This window comes from Prionailurus viverrinus, chromosome B4 (assembly GCF_022837055.1).
Source record: "Prionailurus viverrinus isolate Anna chromosome B4, UM_Priviv_1.0, whole genome shotgun sequence".
NCBI classification, from domain to species: domain Eukaryota; kingdom Metazoa; phylum Chordata; class Mammalia; order Carnivora; family Felidae; genus Prionailurus; species Prionailurus viverrinus.
In genome coordinates, this window is record NC_062567.1 from 12502498 (window position 1) to 12520293 (window position 17796).

The 17796-nt window shown below is 44.3% G+C and overlaps 1 protein-coding gene across 2 annotated transcripts in view; it reads right to left on the bottom strand.

Annotated features, from left to right (window-relative positions):
* RSU1 (Ras suppressor protein 1) overlaps positions 1-17796 on the bottom strand; it is a 203702-nt gene that overhangs the window by 125435 nt on the left and 60471 nt on the right. For both annotated transcript variants that reach the window (XM_047867796.1, XM_047867795.1), the window contains 3 exons: positions 12521-12639; positions 10834-10916; positions 10448-10562 (listed from right to left, as the gene is read on the bottom strand). In XM_047867796.1, the coding sequence (XP_047723752.1) occupies positions 10448-10562; positions 10834-10916; positions 12521-12639 (317 nt within the window). The remainder of the gene's footprint in view (positions 1-10447; positions 10563-10833; positions 10917-12520; positions 12640-17796) is intronic.

Here is a 17796-nt window from a genome sequence, read left to right on the forward strand (position 1 = left end):
CAGGCTGACTCTGAAATCTATATGCATGTACAAAGGACACAGACTAGCCGAAACAATTTTGAAAAAATAATTTACACTACATGATTTTAAGACTTCTTATGAAGCTATAGTCATCAAGACAACATGGCAGTGCTATAAACGCAGAACAAGGAAACATAATATACAATCTAGAAATATATCCACATTTATATAGTAAATTGGCTTTTGACTAAGACCAAAGCAATTCTTTAGAAAGAAGAAACTCTTCTCTACTAATGGTGCCATAGCAATTACTTATACGGGAAAAAATATACATCCCACACATTAAGTTTAATTCGAGCGGATCGGAAGAAAAAAAAAAAAACAGCACGCCATAATAAAAAAATAACAGGAAGGGGCTGGTGAGATAGTCAACGGTCAGGAGAGGGATCACTGAGGAGAAACCACATGTGAGTTGACACCTGAAGGTACCACCTATGCAACTATTCAGGAGAGGAAAATTCCAAGCAGAGTGCAAAGACCGTGAAGGACCACGAAGCAGACACGGAGGGTAGCCCATGAGCAAGGGAGGGGCCAGAGCAGCATAAAAAACAGGGAGGCAAGATAATCTTGGGCCTCAGGTCTCAACAGGGTACCTTCAAGAATTCGAAATCACAGAAGTGGTGAAAAAAGCACCTGGAGCGCTGTGTGAAGAAGGGATCGGATGGAGTGAGGTAGGAAGCAGGGAAACCAGTCAGGAGGAGGCTCTTGTGGCAACCCCAGCGACAGAAGGCGGTGGCACACTCTTTGTCTTCAAGGATGGATGTTCCAGTCTAACACCAGAGCTGGCATTCCAGCAGATTTGGGTATTTACTGTCATTTCTGCTGGTCATTTTCAACCGTTTGTTGTTTCCTTCAAAGGTTCCCTTTATGAGGGAAGGGATCATGTCTATTTCACTTACTGCTCTGCGTCAAACCCAAAAGGTCAGAGGAATACACCGTGTGAGGAGCTGCAGGTCAGGATGTGACATGGTAACACAGACAGGGGTTGTCCAAGGAGAAGAGCCATTCTGCTTAGAACAGCAAATATGAAAGGTAACAGAGTACTGAGGTCTATTAAAATCACTACACGAACGATGACAATGAACATGAGCGTGTAGGTTTTGGGTCTGTCACTAAATTTCTGGTGTGGCCAGCATAAAGGTCATCATCCTCCGCTTCACCCCATCCCAGCCGTGACCCCCAAAAGACACTCACACAATACCATTCAGGACTAAGTTAGTATAAAATTGCTTTAAAAGAAAATACAGGAATAATGTAATATACAGGAGATGCTTTCAGGGAGATGCTACATAAATGTAAGATATTATATACGTATTCAGGTGATAGGAACTGTATTTACAGATATGCCACTGGAATAAAAAAAATTAAATCTAGAACCTCAGTACTGCCGATATTACGCCCAGGGCAAGAATACATTTAGTGTCCTATTAAATCAAAGAATGGTCCACTGCAAAGAGTCGCATGCCTTTCCAGCTGGTGTTAACACAGAATGATGCACATGTTCAATCACAGTGAACCTGACATTGGGCTTCCTGAAATTTATAATACGGAATGGAAACGTTTTATGTGTTGCAACTTCCCACCCCCTTTAAGGCAGTAACTCACCAGGCAGAAATATAATTCACTTAGCATTTTTAAAACCCACACTTAGAGCATTTTCTGGGGTTAAAAATTCACTGAAATAGAATATCTAAAATGGAACTTGTTAAAAAATATCATGTAGGAGACGGACAGGAATCATTTTTGATTATCAAGTAAGACCATGGGAATCAAAGAATAGGAAATATTTCCTATGAAGTATGTCAAAAGAATATTAACATCGAAATAAAATGTAAGAGGATGTAATATAATTCAAACCAAAAGTCAAAGTTTGGTGAAGATTCTCTATGCCTCACGCTTTATTTTTCAAAGAATAAAATTAAGGCCTATGTTTGGAATCACTGTTATCTGTCATCTAATGATAAATGATGTTCTTCTAATTGGTTCAATACTGATACATGTACAGATATACTATTTAGAGGAATACTTTCGTTTTTGAGGGGGAGGGTTCTTTTAGCTCCTTAAAAAAAGTTTTTTCTGAGTATAGTTGGCACACATTTCATCAAGTTTCAGGTGTACAACATAGTGATTCAACATCTCTTAATGTGAACGCTTTGTTCACCCCAAGTATAGCTACCATCTGGTACCACACAACACTATTACAATATCGTCCATCCCTTAACTGGAGTCCTGTATCTCCCACCCCCCTTCACCTATTTTGCCCAGCCCCCCACTCCCCTGTGGCAACCATCAGTTTATTCTGTGTATTTATAGGTCTCATTCTCCTCCTTGTTTTGTTTTTCAGATTCCATGAAGGAGTGAAGTCATACGGTCTGTGTCTTTCTAGGACTTATTTCACTTAGCGTAATACCCTCTAGGTCCATCCATGTTGTAACAGATGGCATGATTTCAGCTGTTTTTATGGCTGTATAATATCCCACTGTACACGTCTACCACATCTTCTTTCGACAAACGCTCGTTTTTGAAGTCGACAGACCTGAACTAAAAATCTGGCTCTGTCAGTAACAAGCTGTGTCAGTAATGGAGCGTGGGGCACGTCACAAGCTCCCTATACGCTTTGGTTTTGCCACCTTCAAAAAGTGACCCAAGAACTTTCCTTGCCTACAGTACAGAACCGAGATTAAAGGCTATGGAACCGTTTTGTAAATTACGACATCTTGTGTACAAATTGGTTTTGTATGTAATTCTATCAAGCCTAAAAGTAACTTCAAAAAAGTGTTTATGATCAACTGCCAAATTCAATTTTGTATAAGCAGCACAGTTTATAATTCCATGAAGTACGTACGTGCCACTCACTACACTACGAAGCTAACTTATCATGACATCTGGCAACCATTCCACAGACTAACAATTACCTCTTGGGAGGTGCGTGTCTGTTAGCATCCGCTCCAGAGAGACCTTTCCCCTACAAAATGCTGCATTTTTACATTTTCCTGAGTCCTAGAACAGACGTAAAGCAAAAGCAGTAAATGGTCCCACCCTCTGATAACCTGGGGTAGTTACCACAGACTGGGGACAGGATTTCCACCTTCCAGGGTAATTTGTGAAACTATAAGTTTGTTATTACAGAGGGCACCTAAGTGACTCCATCGGTTGGGCATCCGACTCTTAATTTCGGCTCAGGTCCCGATCTCACGGTTCATGGGTTCGAGCCCCACACTGGGCTCTGTGCTGGCAGTGCGGAGCCTGTTTGGGATTTTGTCTGTCTGTCTGTCTCTCTCTCTGCCCCTACCCCCCTTGCTCTGTATCTCTCTCTCTCAAAAATAAATAAACTTAAAAAAAAATTTGTTATTACAATTGTGACCATGGAATTGAAAGGACGCCAGTGCCAGGACTGTCCCACACCAAGTGTCTGTCACGTGGAGCCACTCCACGGGACCTACACTCTCCTCTATGCGCAGCGCCCCCGCATGCCTCTCCCCACACCTATTGTGCTTCTCCTCGGCTTCCACGCCAGAGGCTGATGCACAGCCATTCCTCCACCCACAGGATAAACCAGCCCATCACAGGGTGCCACGGGGAATCTGGATTTTTGACCTTCTCGGTCATTCTTCCTCTCCAGGTGCTCTGCAGTAAGTGCTTCTCCCTGTCAAAAGGGTGGGACTCGGGCAACCCCTATGGTTAGACTGCGTGAGAGGAGCCCAGCTTCAGAAAACCAGCCTATAGAGAGTGAAAACTCTACAGTATGAAATCCAGCGTCTGTACACGTACACACACACACACACACACACACACGCACATCTGTGTGCCTGTGTTCGTTTACCTAAGGTTTCCTGGGAAGTCATCCTCACTCCTGGCAAGTGGCTAAATTCTCTGGATGGATTATTCTCTGATGCTCAGGACAGCACTATGAGGCGGGACCACTCTTACCCCATTCTACACGAGGCGCAGAAAGTAATTTGTCCAAAGTCATAGAGCATTGAACCCAAGCCTGGTGATGAAGAGCTAAGTGTCCACATTCTACTGTACACATTAAAATATGTGTTGTTGGTTTTTTAGACTTCTGGGTTAAGATAACTGGGAAACAACGGACAGAGTGAAAATAACACAAAAGACAATGAACAAGACACAGCCTGGGACTTGACTGACCAAAAAGAAAACTGCGTTTCCTTCTTGCCTGCCTCAGTAAAGTATTTTTCTTTAGCTTCTCAACACCATAAAGAAAAGGATTAAGAGGTGTAATACAAAAGAGTTTAGACAGGTCTATCCCCTCTTTCTTAATTCTGTTCCTTCTACAGAATTATAATTGGAGAAAAATTCCCAATTCCTGACATCACTTAGTCTTTGAGTGGAATTAATATTTGTCTCTACTCTTCACAAATATGCTAGAAAGAATACATACACTTCTCCTATTTCTGTAATAAAAAATACTATTGGTTCCTGGCATACAAAGTAGGACACCAGGTAGCCAGCCCCAGGTGTATGTGGCACAGCACACGTCCCTCCTACAGGCGGCTTAAATTGGTGTAGACAAGGTTCCAACACCTAAAACACTTTGCTCTGCTGTATACCCACTGACCAAGGCCATTTCCTTCTCTAACGGCAATTATCTGGGTGACAGATATGGGAGAAGAGGTCCCAGGACTGCCTAGGGGCCAAGAAACCAGAAATGACTCCAGCAAGAGCAAGTAACTGAACCCTGGACAACTGAGCGGAGACCATGCAAAAACATGTAAGTCACATCCTCAGTTCACAAGACAACAGCGGTCTTGGGCGAGAGAGGAAATGCCAGAGCAGAGCAGAGGACCGCCGCTCAGAGAGCACCTCCAGGAGACTGTCCACTCTGGAGCTCTGTCTGTTCTGAGGACTGCTCGGGGCATCCGTTTTTCCTTCCTCCCTACCAATGCAGGCCTTTCCTCCACTCCACTCACTCATTCTGCCACTAATTAAAACCGGGTGAAACTTCATTCACTCACATCGCTGCTTCACTTTGAAGAGATTGGCTAAAGGACGGGTCCTGAAGAGACATTCATTTTCAGGCAGGCTCCGGACAAGATTTCGACTGTGTCTGTTTCATGCTTTCACTGGCAGAATTAACTGCACATGTCAGGAAAAACATTTTTCCTCCGAAGCACAGCATGCCCACTGCACCAGCACGAGGGAGTCATCGTGGAGCCAATCAGGGGAAGCCACAGTCCCCAACCTGGCCAGATACCTGCCTGGGAGTGAGCCAGACACATCCCTCTGGCTTTAGGGTCTAGGAACCGCAGTGCTCCCAGGCTCTATCTTCTACAGTCACACCCGGGCGGTCTCGTCCACTCGGTGGCATTACATTTATGTTCATACCGCCCCAAATCATATATTAGCCCAGACCTCACTTCCAACTTCAGATCGCACTACCCAGCTGCCCTCTTGATTAGACATCCAAAAAAGCATCTCGATCTTAAGACACCCACAACTTGGCTAATGACTAGCTCCTCTCCTCCCCACGTCTCCCCACCCACCCTTCCTGTTATCTCTCCCATCCTTTTAGCTCCCGGGGTCTGAAACCTCCACTCTCCCCCTCACCCAGGTCATCACCAGTTCCTGTTCGATCTGCCTTTGAAACAGACCCAGAATCTGACCATTGTCACCATCTGGATGAACGCAGCTGCATGCCTTCTGGAGGCTTCGGAGGAAAACACACTGCCTTGCTTTCTTCAGCTTCCAGAAGCTACCCGCATTCCCTGGCTTAAGGCCCCCTCCACGACAATCCAACCTCTTGGTTCTGTCATCACACCTTCGACTACTGACTACTGTCTCTGACCCTCCTGCCTTCGTCTTCTAAAACTCAGGTGATTATACCGGGCTCACCTTCGTAATCCAGGATAATCTCTCCATCTCAAGATTCTACATCACACTGGCAAAGTCCTTTCGCCATGTGAGGTGACAAATGCCTGGAGACGGGGGCATCTTTGGGGGCCATTATGCAGGCAGCCACGACACCTCACTCAGAGAAAAAGCCAAAATCCTTAACAATGCCCACAAATTCTCATGGGATCTAGTCCCCACTTCCTAACTGAGCTCCCCTCTCCCCTCTCCCCACCCTCCCCTTGGGAGTGCTAGGGACTGACGCACTTGAAGTGTATTATATGCGTCCCTGCTATTCCTCAACACACAACTCATCTCAGGACGTTGGCACTTCCTGTTCCCACTGCCAGGAAAGTCCCCTCCCTTGTTCAGGTCTCTGCTTAAATGACACCAACTTATAGGCAAACCTTTCCCTGTTGACTCTGGTCAACAGAGTAATACTGCCCCCACCACAATCTAGACACTCCCTTCCATGCTTATTTTTTTCACAGAGTATTTACTATCTAATATGGTATCCATCTATCCACTCATCCACCTTCCCCCATTGCAGGATCTGTCCCTTGTCCTATCTCTAAGAAACAAGCATGAAGCAGGGGCCCAATAAACAGTTGATGAGTTAGTGAATTTGACTTTATTGGAAAGTCAGTTCCTTGGAGACAAGACCTGGCCTAAAGTCGGAACTTAATAAATGTCTGAATGGGTGAATGACAGACCTGATTTGTACCTAATTTGCTATATGCATATGGACCAACATGAAATCAAGTGTACTACTTTCTAGGAATCAGACACAGCAAGTAAAGTAACTTATTCAGGGATTTCCAACAAAAGGAAAGTAACAGAAAAACACAGAAAAAACTCCAGCCAAACTCCTGACTTCATTTTGCCGTGTCCCTGAACATTCTTAGACCTGACAAGGCAGAACACATCTGGATTCCACTGCTTGGTTCAAAGACGCTTACCAATAAGGCTTTAAGTTGTTAAACTCCAAATTTATTTTTATTTTCTTTAACGTTTATTTATTTTGAGACAAACAGCGTGAGTGGGAGAGGGGTAGAGAGAAGGAGAGAGAGAAAATCCTAAGCAGGCTCCACACTGTCAGCGCAGAGCCTGACGTGGGGCCTGAACTCACAAAACCATGAGATCGTGACCTGAGCTGAAACCAAGAGTTGGACACTTAACCAGCTGAGCCGCCCAGGCGCCCCACCTCCCAATTTATTTTTAAAGGAAATTTCACAGAAATCTCAAAGGCATTTGCCTTGCTTATGCCGATATGTATAATACGAACATACAAGGGAGAGAGCATCATCCACACTTGAGGGTGCACCCAGAAGTAAGCCTGTAGCCAGTGGGTGCTGTCGGGACAGATATAATGCACTTCAAGCACATCAGTCCCTAGTGCTTCTCATTAGCTAGGCCAGGGCGACTCCAGACGATCATCTTAGCTACTGTGGACAAGCCAAACCAAAGACATTTCTGCTGTGGCTGTATGTCTATGGGGACAGGGTCGGGTGGACCCAGGGACCATGCAACTTTGGAGGGTCTAGCAGAAGAGCACTGTTTTACAGAGGCCGTCTCATCTGCACTCTGCAGAGTATTACAACCCGCTGCTTACACCCCCGCCCCCGTCCCCATGCTGGCCATCCAACCGCCAGAGGAGAGCAGCTTTTCTCCTGCCACTAGGGGGAGTGAGCGGGTGCCGCACTTTCTGGGAATCCTTTTGCCGGCTGGAATGGAAACGAGAACACCACAGTGGGGAGGAATACTGACCTGGAGGACAGCCTGACACGATGCCAATCAAGCCTCTGTGACTCGTTAGCTGTGCCCCTACTGACAGTGCTAAGCTTCAGTGTTCTTACCTCTCAAAAGTCCGCTGACAAGTCTTATGACAATTACGGGAGCTAGGGCAGGAAAAGTATTCGTCACAGCACCCTAATACATAATATTATAATGATTATTATTACATTACTATGTATTAGATTATTCTTGACTCAAAAAAAAAAAACCTCACCATTTAAAAATAAAGAATACATCTGTCTTCATCTCTAGTTTCGACCTCTAACAGAAACTCCCAGGGGGTCATGATTTACGATTTATTTCCAGCTAAGTACTTGCCTGTCATTAGGGAAATCTGCCATGAGGCAGATGTTGGGATTAAGCTTTCCTAGGTATGGCTTGAAAAACAGTCATTTAGTGACTTTCTCCTCAACTGTACTCTTGAGTGAAATATAAATATATATATATACACACACACACATTAATAAACTATATATAATAATAAAAATTAATATATATATATAATTTGTTACTGGAGAGCTTAACAGAAATGTTAGATAAGTAGGACTAGATTTTAAGCAAGATATTTAAATGGATAAGCAATATGATTTAAGATTTCAAAATATGTAAGGACATAGGTGTTCACTTGGGTTTATCTTCCTAACAAAGTATTACCTGATAGAAATCACTGATCAATGCCCTCGCTCGCTTCTCTGCTTGAAAAATGAAATAAAGTAACAAAACACACTTCAAAAAAAAAAGAAAGAAAGAAGGAAGAAAGAAAGAAAGAAGGAAGGAAAGAAAAAGAAAGAAAGAAAGAAAGAAAGAAGAAAGAAAAGAAAAGAAAAGAAAAGAAAAGAGAAAGAAAGAAAGAAAGAAAGAAAGAAAGAAAGAAAGAAAAAGAGAAAAAAGTTTCTCCTAATCACACTACCCAAGAACGCACGCCAGAAGCATGGAGGGAGCTTTTCCAAATGGCACGAGAATTCATTCGTCTCCTGCAGGGGGATTTTGATTCACCAGGTCGGGGAAGAAGCAGGTATGTGTATTCTGCCAAAGCCCCCCAGGTATCACTAATGCTACCACCCCTGGTCAACAGTCACAGTACAAACCCTTTCTTCTGACAAGGAGTTTTTCGCCTTAAAAACGTTCGCAACGATCTTTCCTTGGTCTCGCAGCCTGCTCCTAAGTGACGCATGACAACTTGTAACTGTGAGGAAAACGTGCTGAGCTACTTCTCAGCCCTTCAAATTGGCGCAAGTTCCTCCAGACCTTTTACAACGACAAAGTTGACCAAGGAGATGGGGCAAGTGGTGCTGAAACTTTCCATCGTTCCATGAAACCACGGGAATGCTTTTCCTTCACACCAGAACCCCCTGTGATGAAAACGTCTGTACCTGGGTTTTCCCCGGGGGTAGCCACGAGCCGTACATGGATAGTGAGCACTGGAAATGTGGCCTGTGGCTTCCACAAGGGGAGCATGGCTCTGGGCAGACGTCAAACTCTGCCTCCGCATGGCCTTCCCAGCACCTTGCCAGGTGAGTCCTCATTTCATTAACTCATTCAGTACCCATTCCTCAAGCACCAACCTGAAGCCTAGAGCATGGCAGGCACGGGGCACCCAGCAGGGAGGGAATATAAAACCCCACCCCGCTCTCATGGAGCTTTCGTTCCAAGTGGCAACCCCTGGCCTCTTTCAAACGGCCAGGTTCACTTGAGGTACTTGCTCAAAGACCTCTGGGTTAAACGTGGGGATTTTTTGTTCGGTTTTTTTTTTCAAATTATGGGATTCTGGAGCAGAAAAGCAAATATGCACAGTTTGAGGAACAAGGCAGTTCAATGGGTTGAAGGAGTGAGAGAACACGGAGGGTCTGCACGAGAGAAGTAAACTCATGAAACCTTTCCAGAAGAGCAGAATACGTCGGCAACACAGTAACAGGTTTGAACGTGATTTCCGAGGGACGTCATAAGCCCACCCTGGGCCATGTGAATGAGCAGGCAGAGGACTAAGATTCATCTGCCACAGAAGCAGGATGAGGGAATTCTCAGCTGGAACATATTTAGCAATTCCCATGGAAGTGGAGTCAGGCTAGAACCAAATGCACGATGGCAAAAGGTATCTTCACACAGCCGTAACAAATACTTTATGTGGCAAAAGTTTTCAAGGGATTAAAACTACAAACTAAGAGATTAAAAAAAAAAAACCAAACACGAGTGGTGGGTTGATTAAAAAGTTGTTGGGGTGCCCAGGAGGTTCAGTTGATTAAGCACCCGACTTTGGCTCAGGTCATGATCTCACAGCTCGTGGGTTCGAGCCGCGCATCGGGCTCTGGGCTGACAGCTCGGAGCCTGGAGCCTGCTTCCGATTCTGTGTCTCCCTCTCTCTCTGCCCCACCCATTTGCGTGCCCTCTCTCAAAAATTGAATAAATGTAAATAAATAAATAAATAAATAAATAAATAAATAAATAAATAATTGTTAAAGAAACCATCAGCCAGCAAAGGAGGAGACACAGACAAGACGGCTACGACTACTCTAGGGCTGTTTCCCCCAACCCCGTGCCCGGGCCGAGCTGGCTTATTCTTCATCAGCAGTTTCTCTGGGTGCTCGGGCTGCTGAACACAGCAGCATGCCAGGTCAAACCCTTAACAGCTGAACCCTGGTCAAGGACAAATGCTTCTAGAAATGATCAGAAGGAGCACCTCGGAGGAGGGTGCTTGCCAAGAGGAGAGAGCGTTGCTCAGAACTGCCGCACCGGGATCACTGATATTAATGAAACCCCGAGTTGACATCATCAGCAACCTTACCTAGTTCTGGGGGCAGAACGGTCAGGCGGTTCCCCTGAATGTGGAGTTCCTTAAGCTGAGTAAGCTCTCCGATTTCTTTAGGCAGCGAGATCAGGTCGTTATCCCTAAGGCTGAGCTAAATATAAGAAAACAAGGGGTTGTCAAAACAGTTTTCACGTAAAGGGGCGCTCAACAGAAACTCTCGTCCTTCCCATGCCCTCTCTTCTTTGAAGGCTCAATGCTTTCAATTTATTTACAAGTGCCTACAGATGAACAACAAACAGTATCGGGAGTGGTGGCTGATTCCTACACAACAAACCTCACCCCTGCTCAAATTGACTTGATTCTACTCCTACAAGGGCTGCAGAAGTGAATTGATTTTCCAAGAATTTAGATAAATTACTTACTATCTGCAACTTTGTGAGCTTCCCGATATCTGGCGGCAGGATTTCAAAATCGTTGTCACTTAGATAGAGTGCACGCAGGGTGGCTGCGAATTAAACAGCGATATATAAACAGGGTGGCATGAAATCCAACCATTTGAGGTCTGATCAATACAAGGGAGTCAGCTTTGATTAATAACCCCGGCTCGGTGAAAAGCCTGTGACACACCTAGGGCTCCCAATAATAAGAAGCAGGTCAAACTTAGATTTACTGGCTTATTGTGGGGCTGGTGTGGTCAGGAAAACATCTATATCCAAGAGGACTGACACAATTAGCAACCGTGGGCATCGGCAGTTTTTGGCACAGGGTTTCAAGACGCTTTCAGGAAAGAGAGCGACTTTTCTTCTATCATTTCCGATTCACATTTATGCTTTGCGTCCGTATGTATAACAAAGAAAACCACTGTGACATTGGTGTCAACGCTTCAGGCAAAAAGGTTCTGTAAATGCAACTATGTTAAAAATAAATAACTAAAAGGCTTTCCGGTGATGAAGGCCATAATCACAGTTCATTGTTTAATAATCGGGCTAATTATTATTAATTGTTTCTCTAGCCTTAACCACAAAAATAAATGAGGACAAAGGAGCTAACAGGACGACATGGGAATTCACAAATAGAGAAACCCTAACCCAGGCAGAATATCAGCGGTCAGAAATTTGTTCACAATATTACACAGCCCCAAACTATGGAAGGAAAAAATCCTAACGCATCTTTTTTATCGCTGACCAAAAAGGAGAAGTATAATCAGAGGTCTGTTTTGTTTGCTTACAGGTATTCAATTACACTCAAATGTTTTAAAATTCGACAGAACTCTGTGTTAATATACACAACAAAGTCTCCTTCATGGCCCATGAAAATATTTTAGAATTGGCTTCGTCATGTGCTTGGGAAAATCTGGGGGAGAGAATATGCATAAGGTTATAAATGAAGTTTTGGAGACCAGCTCAGAAAATTCAGAATCTCTGGATGCCATACGTGTCACTATTTGGAGAAGCAGAACACTCATTTAAGGAAAGCAAATCTTTCCTAAATATTTTGTGAGTTCTCAGAAAAATCAGTTTCCCCTCATTTTTACGGGTATCTGCAGCAAGAAATCTGCTTGCAAAGAATACAGTGGAAAAGGTAAAGTGTGTTTATCTATGACAATTTCTTGACGTTTGATTGTATTCTATAGATGAAACAGACCACATCATTGACAGTATTTTTTAGGAGGCTTAAAAAGTTCTGTCAGTAGCTTACTAATGCATATTTTTATATATAATTGGTTGAAATATCTTTGGGGAAATAGCTTACAAAGAGTTAATTGCAACATGGTAGAACACATACATTATTATTATTTTTTTGCATGCTCTTTAAGAAGGAAGTCAAGTTCTTTAGCTAAATGTGAGACTCGATCTCATTTAGGTACATAATCTCTATCCGGAAGTTAATATGACATTACTAAGTCCACTTGAGCTCAATGGTGTCAGCTAACTATATATCAAACATACATACTGCTGAGCTATGAAGGAATATTCAAAAGAAATGTGTGAAGAAAAAAATATATACGTCCAATAATTTCTCTTGGAGTTTGGGCCCTGGCAAATAAATTTCACTTTCAGAACGCAAAGTACCATTTTAAGGAGATTTATAGAATTAAAAGTTTCTTACTAAGGTAGAAGAAGTTTCCGGGCAGAGAGTTTTCATTCAAGTTGTTGTAAGTCAAATCAAGGACCTCAAGAGCTGGGAGAGAGCCAAATCCTCGAGGCAAAGTGTTCAGTCTGTTCATGCTGTGGTTGGGGAAAAAAAAAAAAAAAATCCAAGACGTCACACACAAAACGTTTATGTTCAGACATCACCTCTGTGTCACAGGCCGAAGAGCCGTGTGTAAGAGACTGAAAACTCAGAAGAGGCCATAATTCTGCAATCACTTTATGTTCTTTTAACCAACACAGTAATTATAGTTAGAGAACCTCTATGCTCATTAAACATCTGAAAATGTCTCATCATTTTCTGCAAGGAAGCTCAGTCCCTGTGTTACACAGAAACTTCAATCATCACAAAGTATCTGTCCATCCAGAGAAAAACTGCCTCACGGATGTGGCAATAATAATTCCTCAAAAGATACAGATTAAGCTTTGTCGTTTTTAGACATTTGCTTTATTTCATTTATTCCAATGGAAGAAAAAAATCACTTTCTTGTTATGCAATTACTAACATTCAAAATGATCTCCAATTACAACAGTGGTTGCCAGGGGCTGAAGGAGGGAGAAATGGGGAGTTGTTTAATGGGTATAGAGTTTTGCCTGATGAGTAACTTCTGGAGGTTGGTGCACAAGAACGTGAATATACTTAACGCTACAGAATCATAGACTTAACAATGGTTAAGATGGTAAATCTTATGTGTATTTCTTCATAATTGAAAACTAATATATATATGTATGTATTTCCACTGAAATCTAAAGTAAATATACTGTTACTATCTTTTATTATTTTCTTTAAGACCCTTACTTTTCTTAATGTGGTTCCCTTTGAGCATACTTAAAAGAGGATTTAAAAAAATTTTTAAATATTTACTTTTGAGAGAGAGAGAGAGACAGAGCATGAGCAGGGGAGGGGAAGAGAGAGAGGGAGACACAGAATCCAAAGCAGGTTGCAGGCTCCGAGCTGTCAGCACAGAGCCCAACACAGGGCTTGAACCCACGAACCATAAGATCATGACCTGAGCCGAAGCTGGACACTTAACCAACTGAGCCACCCAGGCACACCCCAAAATTTTTTTAGTCTAATATAAGATTAAAGGCAGGAGGATCGAAGGGTAGGAGGAACTGTGACATTAAAATGCTTCGAGGCCTCGATCCCTCTCATACTAGATACAATCCTGTCCACAGCTGCCAATCACCCACCAACCAGGCCTCATAAGAAAAAATTGATAGCACAGGGGGAAACCGAGGTCAAAGCGATTTCTACCTTTCGGGTAGGAAAGTCACTGGTTAACTTTACACTTCATAAAAGTAACCTCCACGACCCTTTGCCGTAATGACAACAACGGACTGTTTCTACCAATTCACCGTGTGTGAAGCACACTGACATCAAGTTTCACCTGGGTCACCAGAACGATCGCGTAGTTCAGGCAGGACAGCGCTTACTATCATCTCTTTAGAGCTGACATGAATTAAGTGACAAGGACTTCTGGCTCGCCTGGTGAGGGTGACAGGTATCTGGGAGCACCCAGCCCCTCCCCCCGATGCCTAGATTCCAACGCAAGGATCTGAGGAAACTGAAAGAAAAATCACCAATACTGGACAAAGCACATTAGGTGTTTCTTTACCGCTCTAAGTTACCTCTTTTTGAAACTCACCAATAAAGTTCGTGTTTCCAAACACAGTAGTAGACTTTGGAAAGATGAGGTGCAGGAAAGCGCCAGTCAGCCTTCCTCAGAGCAAAGAGACATCTCCCAGAAGGAGATCTCCATCTCCAGCCCAGAGTGAGCCTGAGTCTGTCCACCTGATGGACAGAGGTGGTTCTCTTTGCTAAGAGAACCAGAGGGGATTCTGAGCCAGAGGTGGTTCTCCTTGAGACAGAAACCAATACCCCCAGGGTGTCTGGATCACTGCAGAGGCCCCCCGTGCAGTGACAGCAGTGACGGCAGGGGGCTCGCCAACCTGGCAGGCAGAAAGGAAGCCCCAACTCAAATGCTTAAGGGGGTCCGGAAGCGCTGCTGGCCACAAACAAGGAGCCGCAGGGGTGCACGTAGTCCCCAGCCATCTCCACGTCCACGCGTGGGACCGCGGCTCTGGGGGCCCCTGCGGGCGTCCGTGAGAGGTTACAGCAGGGGCAGACAGAGCTGGGTGACAGTCCGAGTCCAGCCTGGCACCGCTAGCTGGGTGACCTTGGGGAGGTTGCTCAGCTTCTCCGAGACCCAGTTTCTTCGACGGGAACATGAGGAGAGCAGTACTTTCTGGAAGGATCGCCAGGGGGCTGACAGCTGAGACGTCTGAAGCAGCTCGGAAGATCTGTGGCTCGCAAAGGGTCCTCGAGAAAGGAGAGTCATCACTACCACTGGTTTTCAGGAAGCCTGAGAGAAGTTTTGACTCGGTTTCCAACCGGTAAGCTCACCCTGGGAGAAGACCGCTGTGGGCAGCCTGAACTACTGAGCGGGGCTTTCCTGTCTGGGTCGCCAGCTTACCCTCAGATCACCTCCAGTGTTTACACACAAAGTTGCTTACGGCGCTCATGCGTGCCATGATGGTAGGAATTCTTCTGTCTGCCCGTGAACCTTGTTTCCAGTATGTTTCGGAAAAGGGAAAGCGCCTGCACACGATGTAGAAATTTATAAAACCAGGGGGTCGAAGGCTGGTTGGCATCTTTTTTCTTTCTCTTTTTCAAAAGCTAGGAAGGTCCTTCCTAATGCTTCCCTTCTGGAACGTTTTGACTTCCAGAGGTCCTCTTGGGCTCCTCTTGCTTCAGTAAAACCTTCTTAGTTAGTAGCTAAGGGTAATAATTCTTCTCACGTCCACGGTGACCCACTCACGCACACAGCCACTCAGAACTGTACTTACTGAAGACTTCTAAGTTTCGCATGATGACTCCAGCATCTCACGGGGTCAAAAACCATTCCAGAAGAGTTAGCCCACGGTGCTACTGTACTGAGATTATCCCAGAAATAATTACCAGCAAGTAGCCAATGTGGCTTTATATTCTGTAGAAAATGACCACAAAATGAACCACATTTAAACAATTAGAAACATAACAAAACTTTATTTATTCAGAGGGCCTAAAAAGCCCTTCAGGCCTTGCCATCATCAGGATAAACAGCAAATACCGTATATAACTTTGAAAGCAACTTCTGGTTGAGCGTGCTGTTCAGAATATGCATATACGTGGCCTAAATGCTGTGCTGTAGGGTCTCATCTGTGTGTGTACAGACGTCATTTTTATTTTAACTCCAGTACACTTTACACACGGTGTTACATCTATACGTAAGTCTCGGGTGTACAATACAGTGATTCAACACTTGCATGAGTCACCCGGTGCTCATCCCAACAAGTGCACTCCTTAATGCCCTTCACCTATTTCGCCCATCCCCCCACCCACCTCCCCTCTGGTCACCATCAGTTTGTTCTCTTAAGACTCTGTTTTGGGGGCGCCTGGGTGGCGCAGTCGGTTGAGCGTCCGACTTCAGCCAGGTCACGATCTTGCGGTCCGGGAGTTCGAGCCCCGCGTCGGGCTCTGGGCTGATGGCTCGGAGCCTGGAGCCTGTTTCTGATTCTGTGTCTCCCTCTCTCTCTGCCCCTCCCCCATTCATGCTCTGTCTCTCTCTGTCCCAAAAATAAATAAACGTTGAAAAAAAAAAATTAAAAAAAAAAAGACTCTGTTTTGTGGCTGGTCTCCGTTCTTCTTTGTTCGTTTGTTTTGTCTCTAAGTTCTGCATATGAGTGAAATCATATGGTGTTTGTCTTTCTCTGACTTATTTCCTTAGCAGCAGGCCTTCTAGATCCATCCATGTTGTTGCAAATGGCAAGACTTCATTGTTTGTTGTGGCTGAGAAGTACGTGCGCGCGCGCGCACACACACACACACCCCACGCCATTCCTTCATCTACTGAAGGACGGCTTCTATATTTGAGCTATTGCAAATAATGCTATTAACATAGGGGTGCATATACCTTTTCAAATTACTGTTTTCGTATTCTTTGGGTATGAAAGTAGTACGGTGTACTAATACACAGTAGTGGGGTTACGGATCATACGGTAGTTCTGTTTTTAATTTTTTCAGCAACCTCAAATGTTTTCCACGGTGACCGCACCAGTTTGCACTCCCACCGGCAGGGCATGAGAGTTCCTTTTTCTCCACATCCTCACCAGCAGTTGGTGTCTCTTGTGTTTTTGACTTTAGCCATTCTGCCAGAGGTGAGGGGATGTCTCATTACGGTTTTGGTTTGCATTTCTCTGATGATGAGTGATGTTGAGCATTTTTCAGGTGTTTTTTGGCCACTGAATGTCTTCTTTGGTGACATGTCTGTGTATGTCTTCTGCCCGTTTCTTAACTGGATTATTTGGGGTTTTTCCGTGTTGAGTTTTTTGGTGTCTCCTGTGTGTCTATTTTTATTCAGACTGCTTCCTCTAAAGAGTCCTCTCTCTATAACTCTCCTTAAACAGGGCTATGCAGGTATAATTCTTTATGCCATTTGAGAACAGAAATATCCTTTATTGAAACTCATGTTAATTCCTCTCCCAGAGAGCTAAGAATTTTTGTTCAAACTTTGACAATTCCATCTATGTAGCGATGTAATTAAATACACAGAAAGTTTTACACAATGAATAAAACACCGAGAGCCAAAAATGCAAACAGCTCCAAAGACAACAGAGAGGGAACTAAGATGCGTTTGACTAAAAAAAGAAAACTTTTTAACTCTGTCCTAAGGTACCTCCAACCCAACTGAACAAAACCTGAGCTCATGATGTTATTCCCACAGCTGTCCCCATCTTTATTTCTATTTCAGCTGCCCAGAAAGACCCCCAGGCATCACCCATACCATCAGTGACTGTGAGTTTTAGCTCTTAAGTATTTTTCACACAAAACCCCTCTCCTGGCTGGGCATTGCCACTGCCCTAGTTCACCTGAAACACTAATTCAGCGTGCTTAGGGGTGTCCTGACCGCTTCTTACCCCAACCTCCCCTCCGCATGACCTTTCCTACAAAAATCCAATCCTTTCTCATACCTCCTGTTCTGCCTGCCGTAAAAGCTCCTCATGGTCGGCAGGATAAAATCAGAGTGCCTTTATTTGGCACCCAGGGCCACCCTGCCATTGTAGACATTTATTTGTTTATCGTTGGTTTCCCCAACTGTGACGAACGCTCCATAAAGGTTGGATGGCTACTACCTAGAACGGTGCCTGGCACATAGTTGGGAGCTCAGGAAATACTCAGGAACAAAATAGCAG